The sequence below is a fragment of the Dermacentor albipictus genome, chromosome 1, assembly GCF_038994185.2.
Source record: "Dermacentor albipictus isolate Rhodes 1998 colony chromosome 1, USDA_Dalb.pri_finalv2, whole genome shotgun sequence".
NCBI classification, from domain to species: domain Eukaryota; kingdom Metazoa; phylum Arthropoda; class Arachnida; order Ixodida; family Ixodidae; genus Dermacentor; species Dermacentor albipictus.
The window spans coordinates 31939665-31966637 of record NC_091821.1 but is presented as its reverse complement, the minus strand read 5'-3'; the positions used below and the strand labels follow the sequence as shown (position 1 = coordinate 31966637).

Genomic DNA, 26973 nt, shown 5'->3' with positions numbered 1-26973 from the left:
GTTATAATGTGGCCAATTTGCTGCTCCCACAGCTGCTGCAAAACATCCTTGGCTGCTTCCACCCCTGTTGATGTTATTGCTAGTGGCGGAAGTTGGTGCTTGCCTCGAGTGAAGTAGCATTATATTGAACTTAATGCATGTAAAACTTTACTGTTCTCTCTTAGAGTGTAGGCAAAGGCAGTCTAATTTCTCACTTTAATTCCATCTTATACTCCATGCAAAACATAATTGCCAGTTTAAAATGGGGAATAAGGCAATCAGTTTGTCATGAGCTTTTCATGTCGAGTAAAGTATAAGTATGAAGGCTAAACCCCATGAGCGCAATTTTGTGCGCGACAGCGACGAGCGACGGATCGGGCCGTCACGTGAACAGGGGACGTATCTGAAACGTTTGCCTCTGCGAAAGTTTCGCCCTGGCCACGCCTCCGCCAACGGTGCACGCCGATTGGAGATTTTAGCAAAGCTGGAAATTAAACAGCGCCATCTAGTAGTTCTGGTCTACGTCATTTTAACGTCATGGTGCCGATGGGTGCTCTCGACATTTATTGAATGAATGAACATGTCTTTTGGTGTCTCTTGGTGTTCGGTTGGTGGTGGAGTGTAGTAGAGATAAGATAGGTGGTAGTTTATAGTAGCCTTTTTGGTGGCGTTTTACACGCATTGTTTCGCGGCAATGTTTGTTGGTTCATATAAAATAAGACATTTCATACCTCCTTATTCAATTTATTTTACCTAAAGAGGCCGTAAGCAAACGTAGTCAGTGCGCAGAACCCGTACTGTGGCCACTACACTCGAAAACAACACACCCGAGCCGCTCTGCACTTGCCGGGCGCAATCTCTCCTGCGATGTGAAGCGTTCGAGAGCACGCGTTGGTAGTGCACGCTGACGTCATGGGTAAGCAGTCGCTTGGCTTATTGAATTTGACTTTCGCGGAAGGCGAACGTTTCAGAATATGGCCCCAGATCGCTCGGTTCTGCAAATCCAGAATTCGTCGCTCGTCGCCCAGAAGTGCTATGAGCGACTAGCCAATAGCGCAAAGCCGGAACTGGATGTACATAACTCAAGTACTTCCGATTGTCGCACGGAACGAGCAAACAATATTATTTTTATACGTGCAAGGATAAGAACCTACTGCAAAACTTTCAGAAATATTTTATGCTGCTTTTTACAGTAAAACACATCAACTTAAGTTAATAAAGCACACGTCATGCTAGTTTCGGTGCCTATATTGAATACCGGCAACACTGGGGAGACGTCGCTCGAAGTCATCACTCGCATGGGGTACAACTTGTAGGCGACGAGCGAATACGACAGCCATCTCCATCGTGTCGCTTGATAAACCCCATGCAAGCGATCTTGCGCGCAACAGCGACAAGCGACGCGATGGAGATGGCTGTCGCGTTCGCTCTTCGCCCAGAACTCCAAGCGAGCGACCGCTTCGTACGACGGCTCTTCAGTGTTGCTGGTACTAGGGGATCGAGTTAGCGCCAAACCTGGCGTGGCACTTGCTATAATTATTTAAGTTGATTTGCTTGGCTGCACAAAGCAACATAAATTATTTTTGAAGGGTCCTGGAGTTTCTTTTCGTTTACATATCGAAATTCGGTAGTTCGCTTGTTGCGTTTGTATACCGAGAAGTGCGCACGTGTGCAAACTGGTAATACGTCACTAATGTACATCCGGTTCTGGCTGCCTACTATTGGCTAGTTGCTCATAGCACTTCTGGGCAACGAGTGACGAATTCTAGATTTGCAGAGCCGAGCGATCGCACGACAAGACCGAGCGATCTGTTCGCGTGACTGCCCGATCCGTCGCTCGTCGCTGTCACGCACAAAATCGCGCTCATGGGGTTTAGCCTTAACTATTTTGCATGGTCTTCATTTTGTTCTCCAGGCCTTTAGCATAAAGTGAATATATATCAAGCCTGCTTTAGTGCGACTTGTGACAATATTTAGCAGGTCAGATAGCTGTAAGTTCCTGTGTTTTGTGCCGCCTTGTTGATGTATTGATTCGGCATGCTGGTAATCTTGTTGCAGGGCTTTTCATCATGAAAAGCACTTTATATTTAAACAGAGTAATGCAACAGACCACAGAATAGGATGCCTACTGCTCATTCTGCCTACCTGTACATTTTTAAGTGACATTTGAGCCATCTATAATTAGCAAAATTTTAGGTTGGAATGACGTCTGTATTCTTCTTTTCAGCTGCAATGACTGGAGCACCACCTGTTGTCTCAATGCTGCCATCCTGGGCTAGTCAGGATGAAAACAGCAATACGAGCATGGGCTCCATGGGTTCCATGGGTTCTTTAGAGGCTAACACTGGTGAACGTCGTCGAAAGCGAAGAAGCCGCTGGTGCTGTGACGAGAAGGAAAAGGTGTTCATCCCTGGAATGCCCACTGTACTCCCTACAAACTTGGATCCAAACCAGGAGCGGGCCTATCTGTGTAAGTTGGTTTTCTCTGCTTTTCAGTTGAAAGACTCCTGTTCAGCAAAGGGTTTTCTCCTGTGAATTAGCTGTCATGTTTTGAATAGATATTTCTTTAGCCTTTTTCTGTTTGAGTGTACAACAGATACATACATATATTAAAAACAATTGCCGGAGTGACTGCTGATAATATGTTCAGGTAAGGTTTTTCTTTTAGTCATTGCTAAAAAATGGAGGCACTAGAAGTAAGATTGACTGTTTCTCTGTCGATATTTGTTGTCCAGGATGATGTATTCTTCATTAATTTGCTATTCACATATGCTATGATAGGCTTCCAGCTTCATTTCATGGATATAAAACTGGCAGAGGAACCAGTCCGGGTCTGGCAACATGACAAGAACACTGTGTTGTGCATTTGTCATCATGCACAGTGATTTCATTTGTAACAGCTTGCATAGCATTTGTAGGGACAGGAAGTTAGTTAATTTTATTGCTCCTCCTTGATATTGTGAGCCTGCTCATGCTATATGAATAGCGCAATTAACTTTATTTTTCTGACAACTATTATTTGCACGAGGCTTAATATCTGGTAACATTTTGCCTTTTCATGTGTGTATCTGTTTCGTTAAATTTGAATTAAGCTTCTTGAACTGGGTAGGCTATATGTTCTTGTAAAGTAAGATTATGTGAACTTCTTTTGTGGTGTTGAAACAGTGTTAGCCTACTTATTCTATATAAGGTCCTGATGTGTCCTATTTGCTAAGCATTTTTAGAAGTTACAGATCAGCATTTGTCACTGTGGTGCTATCCTGTAATATATGATGCATAACTTAGATTATTTGTCCTGTGTGCATGTTAGAATGCACTGCTTTTTTATCTTTCTCTTGGGGCATGATATCGTATTGCACGTTGTGGCAAGCAGCTGATACAAGGCATGAATTGTTTACCTCACTAGTTGTTTGGTCACATAATGAGCAGTTAATGGCAGTGCGTGTTAACAGCAGAGCTCAGTGTGTGTGTGCCATGTCAGCCAAGCAGGTGTTGAGGCACAGGCCAGGGTCGGCACTCTCTGCACCCTGTGTGCTGGGCTTCATGGCACCGCATCTTCCAGGCGGCCGCGCATAGGGCTGCTGGCATGCCCCAGCGGTGTGTGTGTGTGCAGTGGCTGCCTTGTGAGGTGGCTGGCCGCCGCCCGACTCCAGGGATGTGGGTTGTGTACAGGCCAGGCTGGCCCTTTTGGTTGGGCTGAACGCGGGGTTAATTGCTGGGGGGCCCCGCCCCTTCTTTCTCTAACCCCATCTCTTCCAGTGCAACTCCAGATTGAAGAGCTCAGCAGGAGGCTGCGCACTGAGGACCTTGGCATCCCCTTCAACCCTGAGGACAGGTTTGGACCAGAGCTGCCCTGGCTGCATCATCTAATGCACTCTTTTCTTCCCCCCCTGCGTGTGTGCTCGTCTTCGAGGATCACAAAGGCTAAACAAATCTGTTTTTTCTTCCTATCCTTTTTGCACTTTCCCGTACTTTGAGGGGGAGGTGCGCCCTGCTTGCACTGTGGTGCGGATGAGACGGGTGGCCAGCTGGCCACTTCTGCTCATCCTAATCACAAAGGGCAGTGCAGCTGCTGCAGATTTCTCACTGTGGAAGCAGCTGCACTACTTTTCCAAAGTACGCTAGCTCTTACCAGGAGGACATTCTAGGCACCGATTTAAGCTGTAGTTTTCCCCTTCCCCCTCTCTCTCTGCAGCTATCATCTGGGTTACGACTTCTAAAATGTCAGCTACTCCTTTAACTCGGCAACTTAATTCTGCCTTAGTGTAACTTGTGCAACCACAACATATTGCCATGGCTTCCTCCACTTACAAGTGGAATGTGTGGACTAATTCTCAAGGTACAGACTGTGTTGCAGTGACAGAAAAGCCTTTTGCTTTCTCTCCATTCACAAAATACCGTCTGTACTTAAAAATTGGTGTTATACTAATAAAGGGAACAAAAAAGATTGAGTAGTCTTTTTTTTTTTTTAATTGAAAAGTACAGATGCCTATATGAAACCGTTACAGCAAAGGATTTGCAGTCTGAAATAATTAGCCAGATAATTGTTTAGAGAAGGTACATTTATGTTGCTTGAGATGTTTATTTGTAGGCCGAATGTGAATTAACTTACCCTTTCTGAGACAGCTAACTACCTTTGGCCAGTTGGGCCTATTTTGAAAGGCGTTGTAGGCCGTTACGGATGAGATATAATAGACCTCTCTTCTAGTTCTCTGGAGACGTAGTGCACAAAGCTTCCAAAATGAGAAGAATATTATACTGAGCACTTGGTGCTGGTTGTAATAATGCCTTTGCAGCTGTGTTGTAACAAGCAAGTGCTGGTGCAATAGAGATAGCATCACATCTTTTTGTTTCCCCTCATGGATGTAAAGATACTTTTGGTGTTGGAGAAAAACAACTTAAGCTCGTGAATCCTATTTCTGTAGTGACTGTTTCAAGCTAGACATCATGACAACATACATGTATTGCACAGGAGGTTAGTGGGATTGGTGATTCGGTTGATCTGTATTATTTTCTTAATTTGCTTTAATATTGCTCACAGAAAATTTATCAAAATGCTTCTGTACTGTGTTTTGATTGTACTTTACAGAATCCTACGTGGTTAAATATAATCCAGTGCCCTCAACTATGGCAACTCTCATAATTTACTGTGCAGTTTTGAGACACTTAGGCGCACTATTAAAAAAGTGTTAAAAAGGTTCAGTTAATATAGCAAATTTTAAATTTAAGGTGAACTGGATTGCTTCACTCAGTCTCTGCCTCCTGTGCAAGTGAGTTAGGTGTGTTGTCATAACGTTAAGTCAGCCTCCCTTGCCCTGTTTAAATGGGCACCATTTAGACCAGTCCTATCGTTTTTCATGGCTAGGTTCCAGCATAACAGTCTCAACACTGTCATAAAAATACATGTCTTAAGTACTGACCTTGTTCGTTGTAGGCAGATGTGCTCCTAGTAAAGTATTTGGTATCTATCTTTCATAAAATAACTTGTTTCTGGACTACTTGGTGTTTCACACTGATGCACAATACCATGGCGCAGATAAACAGTTGCATTAAAAGAATGCTACTAACAGCCTTATGGCTTTTGTCTTAAGGTGAATTCACTGGTCAGTCTTCAGTGTTTCGTGTCTTTTCCTTTTGAAGTGGAGCGCTTGCCCTTTTTTGCTGGCTGTCATTTGCCGTTTACAGCCATTGGGTGGAAGTTGCTTGAAGAGCACCCACTTATAACAATTCCATGTAATTCCACAAATTTAGATGTAACAACCATTTTGCAATGCTTTGACCCCAATTGCAAGAAGCAAGAATAAAAATGAATGCACAAGCAAAAAAAAAAAGTTAGACAGAAATGGGCTTCTTCAAAATCTTGGAAAGCTTTGTCATTTTCTTTCTGCATGCCCTCCACAGAACCCATGAACAGAAATACTAAGAAAAGCAATAAAAAAGAAAGATAGTTGCGTATGTTGGCCACACCTTATTGCTTGCATCACTGGCCAGTTATTGACTTGCTGGGAATATGCAGGGACGTGATTCATGGCTGTTTCATGGTAGAGGTGCCAATAAAGTTAACTCAATGCACGGTGTGACTGCGTCCGGAGGATGACGATATGGAAAATTGAATAAAGTGGATGGGCAGCCACAGTGCAAAATAGGCAACCATTATTGAATTCTTATAACAATGAGGCGGCTTTTCAACTGTAGCGCTCAGCTACATGCATTGTCATTGCTTTTTACAGGTTTTAGAGGTAACTCCAAATGTGATGAACTACTGATATGAGCACTTTCCCAGAATTATGTTCCGTTATAAGTGGGTTCAACTGTACACAACAGCAGTGGCAACATTTTAATTACCCTGGTAACCATGGAAATGAGAATGGAAGACGTTTTTGCTAGAATGTGGCGCAAATAATTTTTTTTTTTTTGTACAGATTTCAATTTACAAATCATGCAATCATAGTGCTTTCTCAAGGATTCGGGCAGCTCTTGGTTGGACAATATGACCAGTGAAATTCACCGTTAATATGATTGACTCATCATGAAGCATCTTGAATAATCACATTTTCAAGCTATTGTCTTTATTATTGTAATTTACTTCTCATACTCTAGACTTTCTTTTCTTAAGTTTTCATGTTGGACCAGTCAGCGTAGAACGAAACTACCACTTCAACAGTGTTGGTTTTTCTGGTCAGATCAGTTTTCAGCATATTTCTAAGTAAAATTGAATTGCTGTGCTTTGCAATCTAAGTACACTATACTGTAACATAGATGGGGAAGTGGGTGGTGGAAATGGTGCAGAGGAGGGATAAAAGCAAACAGTGATTGCCATGTGTCAGTTGTCCCAGCTCAATAGTATGAGCCTCAAATTACTTCGTATGGCACTCCTGGCAATAATGTTACAGTGCACTAAAGTGGCTTCCAAAATATTGAATGCTATGGGTACCAAAAAGGTTCTAGAGAAGGGCAGTACAGTGTACTACATGATTATTTTATTGCTTTAATTCCACCATGATATTTCGGTGTAAACATCCACTGAGCAACACTAGTGGCTAATTTTAAAAAGAATGACCTTCTATGCTATGATAAGGACAAGTGCAAAGTCTTGCAAAATATGCAGTGTTTTTCCTGTTTGGTCATAACACAAAAGAGGTACAATCTAGTCAGTTTGAACCACTTGAATCATTCAAGTAAATTAAACAAGCGCTTTCCTGTCAGTACTATTTTTCTAATTTATAAAACAAAATTGTATGGAGTAACTTTCTTGCAATGACAACACCAGCGACTCGCACACAATGTTTGAAGCAGAGACTTAGCTCAGCAAGATTGAAAAGTTGCAATAGAATAATATTGTCTTTTTTTTTTTTTCAGGGCGCTTTGCTGCCTAACCAGCTGTTGCTTTTATGAATTCTTTCAGGCCACTTAAGTTTCGTTTTCAGCATCCATATAGAAAAATTTTCACAAATGGTGTTCTACTCCACATTTTTCCGTATTTTGCTTACTTCAGTCTGGAATATAAGAGCAGATAATAAATTCTTGCCATATGTCTAACGATATTCATTAAAGTGGTCTCAGAATTTTGATGTGTGTTTGCAGTTGCATGAACTTTGTGAGTTAAGTACCTCAAATACATACCGTAAAAACCCACGTATAATACGAGGTTTTTTTTCCTATTTTTAGTGTCCCAAATATTTGCCTCGTACTATATGCAGATCCGAATAAAGAATTCAGTCAGAAATTTTGGCTAAATGTTTTGGTTTCGTTAATGCTGCGTGGCAATGGTTTGACTTTGTTATTGCTGGGTGGCTGTGGCTTGGCTTCCTTACTACTGCGTGGCTACGGCTTGGTTTTGTTATTCCTGCGTAACTACAGCATCGTTTCTTTATTGTTGAGTGCGCACCTTGGCAGCACATGTGCAAACCACGCTTCCCGGAGTTCATCTTTTTTATTCCTCATTGAAGGACCAAGATCTCCGGACCACGAAAACAGTACTCGACTGCTTTCAAGAGAAAGGTTATTTTAGCCGCACAGGACATCGGTAACAGTGCGGCTGGGAGGCAGTTTGGCGTCAATGAGAGAAGCATTCGCGGGTGGCGTCGACAAAAGAAAACCCTTTTTGCGTGCAGCAGAACGCGGAGAAGCTTTCGTGGCCCGAAGAGTGGGGCATTCCCCTAAATCGTACTCACCCTGACGGAGTTCGTATGCCAACAGCGAGCCGTGCATCTAGCTGTGAGCGTGGAGCTTATGTAGGCAAAAGCTAAGGAGCTTACAAGGAAAAAAGGGCTACCAAGCTCTGCCTTCAAAGCGAGCAAGCACTGAATTTATCGCTATATGTGCCTTGCTGGATGTTCTTTACACCACCAAACTTCGATTTCGCAAAAGTGGCCAGAATCGTTCGAAGAGCTGCTTGTGGTTTTCCAGCGCCGCGTTATTTCGCTGTGCAAGTCCAAGAACTTCCAGCTAGGGCAAATCGGCAATCCTGACCAAATGCCGGTTTATCTGGACATGCCATCGCCCCTCACCGTGCACGAAAAGGGCTCTAAACAAGTTTATGTTTGGTCCTCTGGCAACAAGGAAATGCGAGTTACCGTCATGTTGTCGTGCATGACAGACAGGCGCAAGCTCCCGCCCTCTGTCGTCCTCAAGCGCAAGATAGTGCCTAAAGGTGAGGAGCTGCCAAAAAAATGTGGTCATGAGATGCCCTGAGAAAGGCTGAATGAACGAGAATCTTGTGCTCGAGTTGATAAAGTCCGTCCGGTGTAGGCGGCCAGACGCACCGTTGTCTTTCCCATCCATATTTGTGCTGGACGCATTTCGTTGCCATTTGGCCGACTCGGTGAAGAGACTGTTGCGCGAATTTGGCATTGAACTCGTCGTTATCCCGGGTGGGATGACGTCTCACATGCAGCCTTTAGATGTTTGTGTGAACAAGCCGTTCAAGGACGCGGTCAAGTGTTGTTACACAGATTGGATGCGCTCAGATGAGCCTGCAGTGACGCCGACCAGGTGGCTGAAGCGGGCTTCGCCAGCCACGCTATGCAAGTGGATTGTGGACGCATGGACCAGCATACCAGAGGACCTTGTGCGTCGCGCATTCAAGAAGTGTGGCATCTCAGAACGCGCTCAATGGCACAGAGGATGAGTACCTCTTGGAAGATATGTCCGGCAAGAAACTATCCGAAGAGAGCGCAGCTTAGGAAGACAGCGATCGGAGTGCTAAGTGCAATTTAAATAAATGTTTTCCTCGAGTTTTCCTAACTCGTATTATACACGGATAAAACTTTGTTTTCCATTTCGCGTCCCAAAAATTTAACCTCGTATATATGCGCGTTTGTATTATACGCCGGTTTTTACGGTACCTTGTTGCTTGCCCTTAAGAGGGAAGTTTTAGAGCTATGCTCGCTACCACTCAACATGGTGCCTGAATGTTGTTTTTGTGTGACAGCTGTGTTATCAGCATTTTGAGTGGCCCTGTAATTGGCATTTGTAATAATCTAGAGAGACATGGCTCAAGCAGAGCCACTGTACTGCCATCCACAGGCAGAGCTGCTGTCCATGAAAAGTTATTTTTTAACACATCCCTGTAGAAAGCAAAGGGCGAATGAGCTGTGGAGTGCTTTTGACATGCATTGACTGAGCACAGTCTTAATGCTACACAAACTGTGCACCTCTTGTTCTTTCTTTCTAGGTCGCCATCTCCAGAGCCAATTTACAACAGTGCTGGAAAGAGGCTGAACACGCGCGAGTATCGAGTGCGAAAAAAGTTGGAGGATGAGCGGCATGTGCTCATACAAGAAATGTTCACCATCAATCAAGAGTACAAGCCACCTTCAGATTACAAGTGAGCAAGTCTTGATAATGCCATCTGGCAGCTTTTGCATTGGCGTAGTACTGAAGTGGCAGTGATTGTATTGAAGTTTGGTTATTAGAAATTGTCTTTTATCTGTCTTCATTAATTGATTGGTATAGTAAGATGTGTTGCTCTTAAGCATTTTTTGACTGGAGGCACTTCTCTAGTATTATGGAGTTACTGTGTGATCTTTCCCAGTTTTGTGGCTGTTCTTCATATTCAAGTTGAATCATTCATTGATGTGAAGCTTAGCCATTGGCTTTGTTGTTGATGCAGGGATTGCTGTTTTGTTGTGGCTAGAGTCTGTGTGAAGGGGAACTGTGTATTGTTGCAACTTTGATGTGGGGCTTAGGGGGCGAAGTCTTGGACCTGCAACATAATGCTCTATAGTGTAATGCCTTTATGTTAAGTTCAAATGAGTTATAATGGCAGATGAGTTTGATTTTATTGTGTTGCGAGTTCACTCAAACTCGTAACCTTACCTGACCTCGGGTTATAAGTTGGCGTGAACTGATTTCTGTCTGTTATAGAACTTCAGCAGATCCTGCCTGTTATTTGTACAGTACTCTGGTTTGTGATAAGGTCTCCTGCTTAAAGGGGCCCTGAACGACTTTGTATTGAAGTGGAGAAATGTATTTAAAGATAAAATAGACTATTTCAGAAATACAGGGATCCCTCTTTATAACGCAGCGGGATGGCGAAAAAATTTGTTATAAGCGGTAATTCAATATAAACGACCACTCAAGAAACGCTAAAGCAGTCAAGCTTTACAATCTATCTCAACATATCAGTCAGTGGCAATCTGCTTCATGAGAGGAATGCTGTGTACTGATTTCCTTGGAACAGCTGCATCCATTTTTATGTATTTTTTATTATTTTAATGATGCCTATGTCTGTGTACTCATTGATTTTTTTTGCTCTTGTACAGTACGAACTGGCATAGCATATAGGCCCATTTGCTGGAGTTCTGTGCAAAACATTGTGGTACTACCGCGATGCCATCTGTCATGAAACATTTCGTCATGTTCCCTTTCACATTTTCACTCTTTGGACAGACCTATTCCATGGACTACTTTAGTGCTCCTGCAGTCCCCCTAACTGATTGTTGCCAGTTAGGGGGACTGCAGGAGACGTCTTATGTGAAAGCTGAAGAGAGCGAGCATGAACCTTCGCCTCCTGTTAGCCTGAGCGAGCGGCACAAACAGGCCAACAGCCATTCAGCCAATGTAAACAGGTGTTGTTTTCTTTTCCCATGACTAAAGAGCAAGCCAATGACTATGCACTTATAGCGTTCTGGTGAAGGTGGAAGCCAGTGAGAGGTCGCAGTACATCGTAGTATTGTGGTTCTTCTGAAAAAAAAAATTAGAAGACTAACAATTTCTCTTTTTCTAAAAAAAATTTTGCTCTACAGTATACACACTTTTGCTGCAGTGAGGGACAATTATATATAGTGTTTTGTTCATTGCTGCAGCCATAGCTCCTCCTTTCTACTTTGCCCATTTCATGGTGCGAATTGTGTGAATATTCAATATCTTTAATATTTTATTGAATCGTATACGATTCAATATTCGCTTTGGTCCAAATTTGAGCATTCGAAATGATCAAATATACGCATTTTTCCACCTATAAGCCAAGCCGCACTCCCAATGACAACAAACACCCTGGAAAGAAAAAAAAAATTGGCTTCAATAATCGCAGAAATAACAGCGTACAACACCTAAATCTTTGTGAAAACAGGCTCCATTTGCGGATGCAAGAATCACCCATGTCGTAACTTCGACCACCTCCTCCGTTCCCCACCTCTTCGGTAACGCTGATGGCAGAGAACATTGCTCTAAAGGTGGTTTCACGGCAGCCTGGCCCACATTGCTGTGAAACCACACTTTTAGGTGAAATTCGTGTGTCCGTGAATCCACTCCTCAAGTCGAGATTTGCGTGTAATCCGCAGCTCGATTTTACTGCTAAATTTTTTAATTTTTGGTGCGTGTTGTATGCACAAAAATATAAATTTAAAAGATAATCGACAGCTTTGGTTATGCGAGCAAGTCTCATCACAAAGCTCATGGCAAGACAAGGGACAGATTAATTTGTTCATAGTCGCCTACTGATTACATTATGGAAAAAAGAGGTGAGGCATGCAGACAGGACACAAGAGCAGAGAAGTGGACATCACATACGCCGGCGTTTGTGTTGTCCACTTCTCTACTCTTGTGTCCTGTCTGCACGCCTCACCTCATTTTTTGCATAATGAATCCTTACCAACTAGCTCAGCTTTCTGTCGTTCTAAGCTTGATTTCTACAGGTGCTCGATTATTTAGAAATACTGTTCGCAGCAGCTTTATGGCTTCCCAAGAGTCGTATGGCCACTGTGAACATATTTGTTGATGCGACACTAAGCCGTAACTTTGGTGGTCTCCAGTGTACTCTAGATTAATGTGGTCTCCAGCCAAGAATTAAAATATAACATGAGGGCTTTATGTGACAGACATACACTCTACTTTGATAAGTGTTGTTCATGCTAGTCACGAGTATGTTTTGTTCATTGTGCAAGAATAAGTTTACTTGCATTTTATTAATCTGCGTAATCTATAAAATGTCAATGCGAAATTTGTGGTAGATGTCAATACATGACCGAGAGTAGCATTTATAGCTACCTTGGTTTTGTGCAACATTTTTTCTATGTAAGAAGCCTTGTGAAATCTAAAAATACAAGCTGTTACAGCATGTGTGCGCTCTATGATTGCAGCGGTGTCAATGTAAACTTAATCAAATACGGGCCTACCGTATAGTGCAGAATATAGGTCGAGGTTTTTTCAAAAAAATATTACTAAAAGGTCACCTCTGGACTTATATGCCGGCCCTTGGCACAACCTGAATAGTCGTCTGGCAACATGTAGGAGCACAGACCTTTCGGCATCATTATCGCCTCCTTGGTGACCGGCACGGCCCAACATTAACGTGGCCTACGCAGTTGAACCGATGCCATCTTTCCTTTTTTTGCAGCAATCGTTCCTGGTGTTGCTAATTTCCCGACAACCTGCAAAATGAGTACGAGTACTCGACGTCAGTTCACTGCGGTGTTTAAAAAGAAAGTAATCGAATATGCTGAAATGCATAGGAACATGTCCGCCCATTGGCAATTTGGCATCTCGGAGAAAAGCGTCTGGTACTGGCGAACGCAGAAAGTCAAGCTGTCTACCTGCAACGCGTGGAAGACGTCCTTTTGCTGGCACTATGCGGTGCACCCGGAGCTCGAAGACAAGGTGGCGTATTTCGTCCGCGAGCATCGTGCCAGATCTTTACCAGTGACAGTGGAACTCATCCGCATCAAAGCTATCGAGCTCGCCCGAGAATCCGGACTGCCCAAGGAACAATTCAAGGGCTCCATTTACTGGGTTCGTCGCTTCATGTGACGCAAGGGATTCGCACTTCGATGGCGCACATCTGCCAGAAGCTGCCAGAGGCATACGAGGACAAGCTGGTCGAATTCCAGCGCTATGTTATCCGTCTTCGGCAGCAGCACGGCTACATGTTGGGACAGATCGGCTACTCTGATGAAATGCCGGTGTGGTTTGACATGCCTTTGCCCACCAGAGTGTGCGAACGCGGTGCAAAAGAAGTCGAGCTTCTTTCTATGGGGAAAAGCATTCACGCTTCACGGTGGTGCTCGCGTGTACTGCAGACGGCAGGAAGCTGCCCCCATACATAATCTTCAGGAGGGAGATGCTGCCGAAAGAGGCTTTCCCGCGGGATGCTGTCATTCGCGTGAATGAAAAGGGCTATATGGACGAGGCCCTCATGTTCAATTGGATCAAGACCGTCTAGAATTGGCGACCCGGCGCACTCCTGCGGTGTCCGAGCATGCTCGTCTTGGATGCCTTTCGTGGGCACTTGACCGCAGGTGTGAAGCAGGCACTCCGCGACGGGAGGACTGAGCTCACCGTCATTCCGTGAGGCATGACGTCAGCACTTCAGCCACTGTACGTTGTGCTCAACAAGCCCTTCAAAGACCGTGTCCGTGAACGGTATAATCAGTGGATGACCGGCGACAACCCGACGACCCCACCCGGCCGGCTGCGCAGGCCGCCTCTCGCCACTGTGGCCACATGGGTGTCGCAGGCTTGGCGCTTGCTGCCCGACGATATGGTGGTGCGGGCATTCAAGAAGTGTTGCATTAGCAACTCCTCGGACGGCACCTAGGATGACATGTCGTGGGACGCAGCCAGTGAAAAGCTTCACTGGCTGCTTGAAAAGGGCTATATGGACGAGGCCCTCATGCTCAATTGGATCAAGACCGTCTGGAATCGGCGACCCGGCGCACTCCTGCGGTGTTCGAGCACGCTCGTCGTGGATGCCTTTCACGGGCACTTGACCGCAGGTGTGAAGCAGGCACTCCGCGATGGGAGGACTGAGCTCACCGTCATTCCAGGAGGTATGACGTCAGCACGTCAGCCACTGGACATCCGTGATTATGTCCGTGAATGGTATAATCAGTGGATGGCCGGCAACAACCCGACGACCCCAACCGGCCGGCTGCGCAGGCCGCCTCTCGCCACTGTGGCCACATGGGTGTCGCAGGCTTGGCGCTTGCTGCCCGACGATATGGTGGTGTGGGCATTCAAGAAGTGTTGCTAATGCAACACTTCTCGACTCGACGACTTCAGACTTCAGATGTCCGTCGAGTCTTCAGACGAGAGTTCAGACAGCTTGAACGAATGAGCAGGTGACGAGTCTGGTGGCACCACTAAATAAAATGAAGTTTTGTGCCTTATAATTTTTATGTTGACCTCTTTGCTTCAATGTAAGGGGGTTGACTTATATTCTGCCTCGACCTATATTCCGCATTAAATGGTAGTTTATTGCACTGGAAATGAGTGGCCGCATTCTACTCCTAATGTGCCAGACATCTTTGGTTGTAATGGTCCTAATGTGATGTCTTGGGTTGCACATGCATAAGGTTTACATATAAGCATAGGCGGAAAGTTTTCATTTTTCTTGCGGGGGTGGAGGGAGGGAGGCGGTAAGGGCCTGACCAGCTTTCTGAACTCCACCCATATACAGTAAAACCTCGTTGAACCGTACCCGCTTAAACAGTAGTTTCGTTTTAAAAGTAGTAAAGTCAAATCCCCGAATCAGTGGCCATTGAACATAATGTGTTTTGTATTCGCATAAACCGTACCAGCTTATTGCGTACACATCGGTTAAAATGTAGCATTTCCACTTTTCGTCGCGCAAACTCAGCGGTGCGTCGTGTCCATCTGGCGGCCCGGCAGAACAACAAGCCTCAGAGATCGGAACAACGGCCTCCAAGCGCCCTGTGCGTTTGCGTGTGAAGCCACATCAACATCAACATCATTTCGACGCCGTGCCAGAGAGCGTTATGGCGTCGTGGAAACGAGGACTCGCGTCATGCTGAAGCTTGGATAAAAAAGACGCCGGGTGCTCAGCATAGAAGAAAAATTAGATATCGTCCGTGCTATCGAACGTGACACGAAGAAGTCTGCGCTGGTACGCGACAGGGATCTGCTATTGACTACGGTGTGTGGCATTTGGAATGTGAAGAAGTTGCCCGGCAGTGCTGCTGCGACCGCGAAGAGATGTCGGCTACAAGATTCGACTTTTTGCCATCTTTGCCTCTGTTGTTGCCGAAGTGTCGACTAGCAACAGTGATGAGGACGACACGGAAAGTGACAGCACGGGCGATTCAGGCCCGACAGTGGCAGAAGCTGCTTGTTACGTCAGCCTCATGAATGCGATCGTCGCAACGAGAACAGGGTGAGATAACGTAACTATTCCAAACGAAAAGTATTCCGAACTCCGGCACCCGGCAATGAAAAAGGCGCCCCGGGACTTCTGCAGCACTACTGCGCGGTTGCACAGAGAATACGCAAGGCCAACGAGGAATCTGCCATGCGAGTGTTTGCCGAGAAGAGGGGGCTGGCTGAAAAGCTGGCACGCAGCTTCAGTAAGTTTTAGGCCGCTGTCGTCGTGCTAGGCCGCCGCGGCATCAAACGAAAATAACACTTTTGTCGCGTGAAGTTAATAAATACTGCATGCTTTTTTTCTCCTTTCATCGCATTCTCTCTAAGTTCCATTTTCGACAGGCAAGTGGATGATGTCGTGCTATTTCGGTTAAACAGTACTACCGTTTAGTACGCACTTTTCCCGAGCTCCGGCCAACTACGGTTTAACGAGGTTTCACTGTATATACAGTGGAACCCCAGTTATACGTCCCCCGATTTTGCGACGGATTAGCGCAGTCCCTGTGAAGTTCCCATAGAAGCAATGCATTAAAAACCTCGGTTATCCTATTCAATTTTACGCCTGACCCGCATTATACGATGACCCTTGCGTTTCTCTCTCCCCCACCAGCAGCTGCCCTCGACGCTCGCTGTGCTGAAATAATGCCTTTTCTTCTCCACAATCACTTTCTCCCTCTCGTCGCGTTGGGGAAGCGTTTCTCTTCTAGTTTCCCAGCAGCAGCTCGCCGACAAGGTAGCGCGGAGAGAGAGAGAGAGAGAGAGAATAAACTTTATTCAAGAACCCCAGTCCGGGTTCGCCCGCTTTGTTCTAGTTGTCTGCCAAGCTGAGCGTCGTGATGAGCTCGATCATGGCACGTACGTAGTCGGGGGAGGAGTCCGCCAGCCACTCCTCAAGCGTCGTAGGTCTACGGATGGGTGAGAGTTTGGCAAGGCTAGCCTGAATAGCGAGACGGCTCCCCGGACAATCCCACAGAATGTGAGCATTATCCGGGAAGCCGCCACATGCCATGCAAGCAGGTTTACCAGGAAAACCTTGTATGTAGTGTTGGAAGTGTGGGGACAAGAGAGAGTGCGTCTGTGCACGCCTCCATAGCCTCTCTTCGATTCATGTGTGTATCCGCTTGTGGATACTTCATGGAGTTGGTTAGTAAATCATCAAGTTTTTCGCGCCTTTCCGCCCGCGCGAAGGCATATTGCTCATTCAGACTCAGTGGGTCCGGCCACCACATAGGAGGGCCCGGGAGATTTGCGCGGGATGTGGCATGTGCCACTTTGTTCCCTCTGATCCCTGTGTGACTCGGAATCCACTGAATCCGCACTCTAATGTTAGGGTGTGCGTTGAGGTGCGTTGTTAATGCTGAGTGTAGTGCCACGGAAACGTTTCTGGCGGCGAGTGCCCTGCATGCAGCCTGGCTATCTGTTCGAATGAGCAGATTTCGTTCGTGTGGATTTGGCATGGTCGCGGCTTCCACGATAGCTGTAAGTTCCGCTTTGTCGTAATCCTAGCGACCAGCGTTCGGCAGAGGTTTTGAGTTGTGTGGAGCGATGCGATGCACGATGTCCCGGAAGCAGACAGTTCTGTCGCGCGGCAATAAGTTGAATATTATCAGGAAATCGGAAAAGCGGCATGGAGCCACGAAAGCCAGCATTGCCCGGGACCTTAAAATACCCCAATCTTCGCGCAAGACGATCCTGGCAAACAAAGTGGTGACATTGCAGAATGCCAACAAGTTCAGGCTGAAGTGGAAATCGGCTAAAGGACAGCACGAGAAGTTAGAAAAAGTTCTCGTCAAGTGGCTAAATCAAGCACGGAGCTCCTGCGATCAACGTTGACGGCGCCATTCCAAAAGAAAGGGCGGCCCTTGTGGCATTGCGTCTGGGCATTGACGACTTTCAGGCATCGAACGGGTGGCTGGATCGCTTTAAAAAATGAAACAGGATTGTGTATAGCTGCTTCTGCGGAGAAAGCACTTTCGTGGACGTTTCGACGGTGAACGAGTGCATTGCTGCATACAAGCCCTGCGACGTTTTCAACGCCGATGAGAGCGGTATGTTTTACCATATGCAGCCCGAGCAAACCCTTGTGTTTAAGGGTGACAGCTGTCATGGTGGCAAGCGTAGTAAAGAGCGTGTGACGGCACTATTCTGTGCTAATGAGGGCGGTTTTGAGAGGCTGCCAGTGCTCCTTGTTGGAAAGTTTGCCGACACCGCTGCGACATCGGACGAGGACAGTGACGACGCCACAGATGCCTTGCCTGTGCCTACCACGTTCACCGAGGTGCTACGGCACATAGATGACATCCGGAACTTCATCTGTTCACGCGACGCCGCAGAGGACCTCCTTTTGGACGTTGCCCAACTCGAGCTGAAGTTCTTGGTTCATGGATTAAACAAGGTCCAAAAGTGCCGGCTGGCGGTAATCGCGCCAGTTGGCCGTGGAGTGCCGTAAAGGTTCGTTTGAATAAAGCATGATTGCTACCTGTACTGCGGCATTAATTCTTATCGCATTTACTTTTTTGGTAATTTGGGTTTCCAAGCTCTGCAGAGTATGTTAGTAGTTTACATTGAAGTGAATATATATAGAGTCACCGACCATTTCAGACCTCACGGGCACTACGGAAATGTCTGAATAAACAGGTGTCTGAAAAAGCAGATTAAGAAAAAAAAAGAAATCCTTTATTTCCGCGCACTTAATCAGGCTCGGCAGTAGGCTTGAAGAAATCGTTAATGCGCTGTTGCACGCTGTTCCGTTTACGCGCAATCAGATAAGCCTGAATCTTGGGGTCGTACGGTCACTATAGGCGGCTGAAAGCACAGTCACTGCTTGCACGCTCCGCATGCGACGGCAGCGTATCACATGGTGCGACATCTTCCGACTCGGAGTCATCGTCTGTCAATGCAGCAGAAACCTGACGAGTGATCTTGCCGTCATCGAGTTCTGCGCATGTCAGTACAGCAGTGTGAGCACATGTGAAACTGTCAAATGAGACGGTGTCTGGAACCACTGCAGAGGTCTCGGCAGAACACTTTCGACGTCAGTAGGGTGCACATCGCAAGGCGACAAATCCTAGGCCTCCCGGCACCCGCTTGCCGGCGTTCCCCAGCGCAGTCTGTGTGGGCACTGTCGGGGCCATTAGACATGTGACGCGATGTTTCCGTATGCTGCGTTGAATTACTGCAACCTCGACACAGCACATGAAGCAAACGCCGTCGCGCTGACACTAGTCGCACAATCGAAAAACGTGGCTTACTCGCAGTGTCGTGCGCGAAGAAAGAAACAAATCAGCTGCTGGATGGCATACTAAGCTGAGACCGGAATTGCTGTAGCTATGAACCAGGCAGAAACAATGATGATGAGCGGGGATTTGCAGTAGTGCCACTTCGTGGGGCAGCAAGGAGGCTCCGTTCAATACAAAAAATGTTGTTCAGCAAGTCGAACCATGCACCGGTCACAGTCGGTGCATGGTGCATTCGATCGAGTTGGCTTAAGGAGTGTCCGAAAAATCAGACGAGAGGTTGCAAGGTGTCCGAACTTTCGGCAGTTGTCATGCATTATAGTCTATGGGGAGATTGGCGGTGCAGCGAAGCAGACTGACTAATCGAGCATGTCCAAATTTTTGGAGTCCGAAAAATCAGTCAGCGACTGTACACACACACACACACACACACACACACATGCACGCACGCACGCACACACATGCACAGTTAGATAACAAACTTCAGTATAATGAAATTCTCGGTTTAGTGAAGTACAGTAGAACCCCGCTGTTCCTCACTGCTGCGTTTTCCCGGCTGCTACGTCGTTTTCATCCGGTCCCGGCATAGCTTCCATAGGATACAATGTATAAGGAACCCCGCTGTTACGTAGTAGCTGTGAAAACGTTCCCACATGGTACGTCGCAACTAAGCACCCCGCACCCGCCTGGGCTAAAGTAGGCGACGCGTCCCAACCGCCATTTTGGCTTTTAACGAGTTTTGGCTGGGCTTGGCTATGGAACTGGCTGCAAGAAGCCGCACGCCAGTTCGAGAGGCCGCCACTAAGTGGCCATTCGTGAAAAATGCTCTTCACTATCATCACTGTGATTACGGTCACCGCATCGTTGTTGGACGTGTCGACTCACGGAGGAAGGAAACTCGGGAGAGGCTCTTATGTCACTCTTTGTGAAGCTAAAGTGAAACCGGAAGTTGGCGTTACTCGTGGCGTTGCTCCGCCTATCGGGCCAGCTCTCCTCTCTTGTTTACATTTCTCCCACACCGCGCTGCGCGCAACCGGACTGCTCGGACGCGCGCGCTCCGCAGCAATACTAAACAATCATTAGCACGTTAGCATGATTACGCCAAAGAGGGCAAAATTTCCCGCGGATATTCCTTCGTCCGTTCACATTGCCGTGGCGCGGTGACAATGAGGAGCACGAGCCGCATGATGCCGGGGAGTTGCCAAATCGTAGCTTTGGAGAAGCTGTCGCGGCTCTGGACCACCTCCGCAGGTACGTCGCACCTCACAGCGACGCTGACAGCAATGCGGCCTTCCAGGCTATTGAGAAACGTGTGTGGCGATTTCTAGTGAGCGAAAGAAATGGCAAGCCACCATTATAGACTTTTTTAAGTCCTAAGCGCACTCTGTGGAAATAAATTGTCTATAGTTGAAGCTGCGTGTTTTCATTAATTTTCAGAGCTTTCCTCACTGTTGCATTTTCCCGGCTGTTACGTTTTTTTTTCCCCGGTCCGGTGAAAAACGTATGAACGGGGTTCCGCTGTATATGACTTTCCATAATCTCTTGTCCATAGAGCACCATGAATTTAGAACCCCAATATAACGAAGTGTGTCTGTATGCGATTTCAATATAGTGAAATTTCCCTTCCACCGCAAAGGAATGCCGACCGAAACTTCTGTGGATGCAGATGGTCAAATGATTGAATTACAAGCAGCTGCTTGCATACGCACCTCTCGATGCGTACATGGCTGTAAGCGTGGCTGAGTGCATACCCAGCCGCGCATAGTGCTTTAAAGGTAACCTGCTGCGTGTGCAAAGAGTGGGTGTGCCGAGATGGTGTAGCATTATGTATGCTGTCTTCCCGCACGTTTAGTATTGGCGATTGCGTATTCTCGAGTTTCGGTGATTCGTTGGAGTGGAGAGGCAGATGAAGCATTCGCTCCTCACTGCCGGCGCCTTTCATGATAGCGACGTCCCAGTGCGGGCGATGCTGTCAGCCACGGGAGCTTCGCTTAATTCGTACTGCCGATGTGAAAATATCGTCCACGTGGCATGAAACCATACATTTGTTGCCGACTCCCAAATTAATCAAAATGAATTGTTTTTCGGTTCAAATTTACTTTTTTCGATTGCTTTATAATTAGAAAAATTTTGTGACCCCTTTCCGTGTAAGGAAAATTTATCGGTGACTGTACTTTTTGCATAAAAGGTCGAATTCTCATACTCGGAAATTTCGATATAATGAAGCAAATTGTCAATTTTACCTACTTTGTTATATTGAGGTTTAACTGTATATATAATTACCTTTAATGACAGTTACATTTCAAACTTCGCGTGACACCGAAGATTTGTTTATTGAAGGGACGGGCTTACATGAGTACAGTCGAAACCACTTATGATGAAATGCGTTTTAACAATATATCAGTTATAACAATGAGAAGCTGCTGCACCGTCAACTCTTGTATGTTTTCTATGGTGAAATAACCCACTTACTACAATGCCCCGATGCCGCATTATCGGTTATAACAATGAAGCCTGACTGCTGGGTGTCCGAGCCGAGAGGTAATGAAATGCGAAATCCTTGAAAAGAAAAAAAAAAAGAGAAATTCGATTAGCTGCACGATAGGCCACTGCACCAACAGCTGCCGCGCACTCATTTTCGAACCATTCCTTTTATTTTTCCAGGAGTCGTTAGCATTGTCTACTGGAAAGAGAAGCAATACGGAGACATTCATGTGCATTTCCCTCGCTGTTGATAAAAGACTCTGCCGAAGGGGTCACTGAAGTCTGCAGGTTTTTTACAGGGTCAAAAAAGCACGCAAGGCAATTTGAAGCAAAGTGAACATACAGCAACATATTCATTCTCTATGCATAGGCTGTCCATATACCATTAGCTATAATTGTTAGTTGACTATCTCCTTCTCTTGAAGAAAGTGTAATTAACTTTGTCCTGGGTATACACTTATATATATTGTGTCTCTGTATGGTGCTCACAGGGGAAATTTTAAAAAGTATGAAGTGAAAAAATATCGGTGAGGTAGCCGCCACTGTTACTTCTAATTTGTTTGCCCTCCTGCTGTCAAGATTTGCAGAAATAAAGAGAAAGTATGAATTAAAGCCTGTGCTCATCTGCGCTGTCAGGATTGGGGGCTCAATCCCATTGCTCGAGATCCGTTGCCAAGATTGGAGTCCCGCATGAATTCGAAGGTAGCTGGCCCATGCCGTCGTCCAACTTACCCACGCTGAGGACGTTGATGAAGGGAAGAACTGCTTCTCATCGAGAACGAGGAATATGGGTTTATTTACAGTACTTAAATCAGTCTAACATGACTGCTTGAAAAAAAAGAGTGTCAGTCCAACATGACCGCACGAGAGAAGTGTATCAGTCTAACATGACTGCTCAAGAGAAGTGTGTCGAGCATCCGCACAACAGCAGTTTTTATACCCTCGGTCCGCCGGCGATACAAGGCGGCGAATGTTCGTTTACTCATCGTCAACTTGCCGCCGCCCCGCAGAACAGTTTACGTACACAAAGGCACACACATTCCAATGCCCGACGCCGGCGTCGGAGGGGTGCCGTTCTGGGAAGTATCGGAGCCAATGGTGGGTAGCTCGTTGTCTTGTGTCTGGTTGGAGCATGGGAAGCAATAAAAAACGGCTTTCCCGCGGCAGCTTGCTCATGCGTAGCAGATCAGGTCCGCGCTGGAGAGCTCCGGCACCATTGTTCGCCCACCGAACTCGTTTTGTCACAACGGTGATGGGGCTGGTGGATGGAGGCGGTTTTCAGCACAAAGCCCGCTTCTTCGAACGCCTCCTAGCTGCAGCGACGGAGAGTGGGGGATGCGCGTCTTGTCCCCCAGTCGTAATTGGGTGGCAATTTCGCCTTGCAGCTCGCCATTCTTAACAGCGCTCACAGTGATGCAGTAGGTGTTTAGCCACAATGAAATTTTAAATGCAAAGGTAGAGGCAGTATCTCGGATGACGTGGGTAGCAGAATTCTGGTAATGACACTTTAGGGGTCATGTGGAAAACATTAGAGGGGACTCGGGCCCCGGTGCCCCGCCCGTAGTCTGCGCCTGTGCATATACCGTAAAAACCGGATTATAGGTCGGACCGGAATATAGGTCATTCACCCCCCCCCCAACTAATGAATTCTAAAAATGAAAAAGAATCTTTTTTCAATGGCAAAAGTACCGAAAGACACCCTTACCTTGAAACAAATGTGACTCATACACAATAGTGACAGTATTTATTTAAATGCTGCTCGCATGTGCACCCAGCCAATTTTTAACAGTATCGCGCGAACATCGACCAGCACGCTTGTCAGCACCTTATTAACGGCGCTGAGCAGCGAAACAAATGAGATATGCGCATGTGTACACCTGCGCTTACTTTCGCTATTTCGCCGCTCTGTGCCGTGATGATAAGGTGCTGACAAACATGCGGGTCGATGGTCGCGCGCTACTGTTAAAAATTGGATGGGTGTACAGTACACAAAAGGGCACGAAGTGCGCAAGCGCTACTCCGAACCAGAGCAACGCCTTTGATCAGAGTCGTCCGAACTAGAGTCGGATGACGAGTGCTTCTTGCTGCCCAGTCCAGAGGCGCGCACTATCTCTACCGCTTTCAAACGGATGCATTCGGCAGTCACAGGCAGCGATGTTACACGCAGCTCCCAGACGAACTCCGCAACCTTGTCTTCCAGTTCTGCGGTCCGCCTACGAAATCACGTTTTCTGTTGGTTTGCTGCTTCTGCCTCCGCCAATACCGAATGCTCTTTTCGCATACTCCAAATTCGCGCTGTGCCGCGAGGTTGCCGTGGGCTTCCGCACACTCAATCGCCTTTTTCTTGAAGGCGATGGCGAATTGCTGTCGGCTTCCGCTCATTTTGAAACAAAATGTGAAAAGCAGCCTTTAACCATTATAACTTTGTGGCAATGCAAACGCAAATTGGCGGTGCCACAATGTCACCACGCCGCGCTGCTGCTGATGGTGATGGCAAAGGTGGCTCTTTACTTCATCCGCCCATTTTTGCAAGACTTCCGTAGTTTTTCCGCCAATGTCCGGTATAAAAGACGAGGGTCGACTTTGCGCAATGGTTTTTTGAAAAAAGTTAGACTTATATTCCGGCTTTTGTGGTAGGTGCCGACTATGTGCATAGGCCAGCTCCATAGGCCAGCTCCAATCCTTTTCCCAAGGTTACAGATCCATTCTGCCGACTTCTCTTACCTACCTTGGCTTATCAACTAGAGGCTGTTTGCTTGGGAGACCTGCTGCGGATGTGGGTATGGTCCGGCACGAAAATCACACTCCCTCACTTGGGTTTTAGGGCCAACAGGAGTGCACCAGACAGTGCAAAAGCTGCACTGCTCTACGGAGTGCTTAAAATGCTGCGTTGCTTTGAATGCTGTTATCAGTCATTTCTTGACGTCCTCTACAACCTTTGCATTGAGGCCTCATCGATTAGGCTAAAAAGAGTTAGCTAATTAAACTTAAATAATATTTATTTATGAACTATGGAAAAAAAAAGATGCTCATTACTAACAAAAACAATGCCCATCAACATACAATGGCTGCTGATTGTGTAATAAAATTCATTGGTATATCTTATCTCTTAGCCACATTTATAGTTTGCACAGGCAGTATGTAACTTGGCACTGTTCTGCAAAGTCAAATAAAGAATGAAAGTAAGCATAGCTTGGAAAGGGCCTAGTTGGTGTAGCTTCATCGTTGTGTTGCACCGCAGCAGGCTCAGTGACACAGTGTTAGTATAAAACAAGGAACACGTGACTAGTGAAGCGTAAACTATCGACTGAGTTTTATTTGAAAAGTCCTTTTTCGAATAAAACTGTGTTGACAGTTTGCGCTTTGCTTGTCGTGTTCTTAGTATTCTACTAACTTGGGTGTCACTGTGCCTGCCACAGCGTAACATAACAATGAATCAAATAAAAAACATGGTTTTTAATCTGCCTGTGTTTCACTCGTGTTGAGTTTTAGAAAGCTGCACCAAAACGGACAACTTCTGCTCCAAACCTACTCCACTGTGGTAAATTTGCTGCTTCAAAACACCCTCGGCTGCTTCCACCCAAGCAGACAGGGTTTTTGGGTATGCCAACTGCTTGCATCCCAACTCTCTGATGAAGGTTTTATATATGCCCATCAATTTTACAGTTGCCAACCCTTTTTTGGACATTGAGGCGACCGCAAAAATGCCTGAAGAATTGGCCTGTCCAAATAAATGAATTTCAAGAGGAAACTAAGTCTAGTTATTTTTTCCAACGCCAGCACTACCAAGAATAATTTATGGACGTTTGCTTATCGTTGTGCTTTGTAAACTATCTATTTTAAGTGAAGTGATGGTCAAGGCTGTGGGTCCATTTCGCATTTGCTTGTCACGCAGCCTGGCATTCTTTATGTGTTGTCATGATTCTGTGAAGTGCAGACAATGCGCGTGACCTTGACTGCGATGCTGGCAAGCACTTTTTAAAATTTTTGATCAATCTGAGTGATGGGACAGATTCCGTAAAAACTGGCAGTGAATGAGGGCATCTGAATTGAGATAGCCCACTTTTATAGGCATGATTTTACATTATGTGCCATTTGATGCACAGCAGCCTTCAAACTTGCTGACCTAAATATTGCCTTGTTTTCAGACCACCTCTGGTACGTGTGTCGGAGAAGGTAATGATTCCACAGGAAGAGCACCCAGACATCAATTTTGTAGGCTTATTGATTGGCCCAAGGGGCAACACACTGAAGTCCCTTGAAAAGGAGACTGGTGCCAAGATCATCATTCGAGGCAAAGGCTCCGTGAAGGAGGGCAAGGTTGGGCGCAAGGATGGCCAGCCGTTGCCTGGTGAAGATGAACCACTGCATGCCTTTGTCACGGCTTCTAGCCAAGAAAACGTTAGGAAAGCTGTGGACAGGGTGAGGAAGCTGTGCCAGTTGTTTTTATGTTTCTCCGCTCCCTTTACCCTCATCAAAAAGGGTTGAAAAAATGGTTGAGCTGTGTCAACTCCTAACTGTTTGATGGACACAAGTGAACTGATCACATTGTCCAAAGCAGTTATTGTTCCCAGAAAGTGAAATCTGAAAGCTGAGAAGCATTTAGTGTAGGAGAAATGCTGGGACACTATTCACCTAGGCCATAATCAAGGAGGGCATACATATCCTTGTTGTCTGCTTCTACATCCTAATGGTTGTCTGCAAAATGATAAAAATCAGCCTTTGCACACTAGTACACTATACAAACAGCATGTGCATCCTTTGCATGCTTTCATTAAGCTTATTGAGCCCCCATTTGTACCGACATGGTGTCTCAGTGCGGCTCAGTATCACAAAAGTTCGCGGAAAACAGATATCTTTTGGAAAGCCTCAAAGGCTATGACTTTATCACTGATAGTGCTGTGGTTGGTTGGTGATTCTAATAAGTGTATATATATTGTTAGTACGAGTCGGTATGGCATATTGAGAACAAACTCGGAAAAACACACAGCTGCAGTAAACACAGGTCTTCAAGTATTCTAAACAAACGTACACTCCCCTTCAGATGCTGTGTGCACAACTGTACACACCAAGATAGTGCATGCAGAACAAAAGCAGTAATGAAAAAAAAAAAGTGTAAAATGTGTGTTTATAAATCTTGAAACGCTTCTGACTGGGTCTGTGCTGCAAGTTTGAGTAATATGTGTAAAGTGTTTTAGTAAAATGAGTCGGGAAGGTAGATGGCTAGGTGGTTATTCTCACTGTCAGCATGTTGTCATGAAGCTGTTTCACTTTCTTAATAGTTTTTCACTGCCCTTTTCATTGGGAGTATTTTGCAAGGCATTGGATAGGTGCTCTCAATATATGCTGAACGTGAAATAGTTGATGTTCCTGTCAGAGTTCTCACATAGAGTCCACATTCTGTAAACTTGACAAAGCTCACTGAAAAATTCTAAATGCTTAATACGCTCTGCAGCTGGGCACTTTTTAAGAGTCTGAAAATGCAGGAAATGTGGGAAACTAAGTTATCACTGGACAGAATTATCTGGTGCCTGAAGAGGATATGGCGGGAAATGGCTTGCACTTTTCCCGTGTCTCAAGTGCAAAGAAATTTGCCTTTAAAGAGATTTCAATTATCATTGTGGTGGGCTGAATAAGGATGAAGGAAATAACAAAACATAGTGGAATAGGTCAA

General features: G+C 45.9%; 1 protein-coding gene across 2 annotated transcripts in view; it reads left to right on the top strand.

The window, feature by feature from the left end:
- The window catches only part of LOC139060756 (splicing factor 1-like), a 66299-nt gene that overhangs the window by 3164 nt on the left and 36162 nt on the right, over nucleotides 1-26973 (top strand). For both annotated transcript variants that reach the window (XM_070539855.1, XM_070539858.1), the window contains exons 2-5: nucleotides 2207-2449; nucleotides 3739-3814; nucleotides 9656-9808; nucleotides 25448-25721. In XM_070539855.1, the coding sequence (XP_070395956.1) occupies nucleotides 2207-2449; nucleotides 3739-3814; nucleotides 9656-9808; nucleotides 25448-25721 (746 nt within the window). The remainder of the gene's footprint in view (nucleotides 1-2206; nucleotides 2450-3738; nucleotides 3815-9655; nucleotides 9809-25447; nucleotides 25722-26973) is intronic.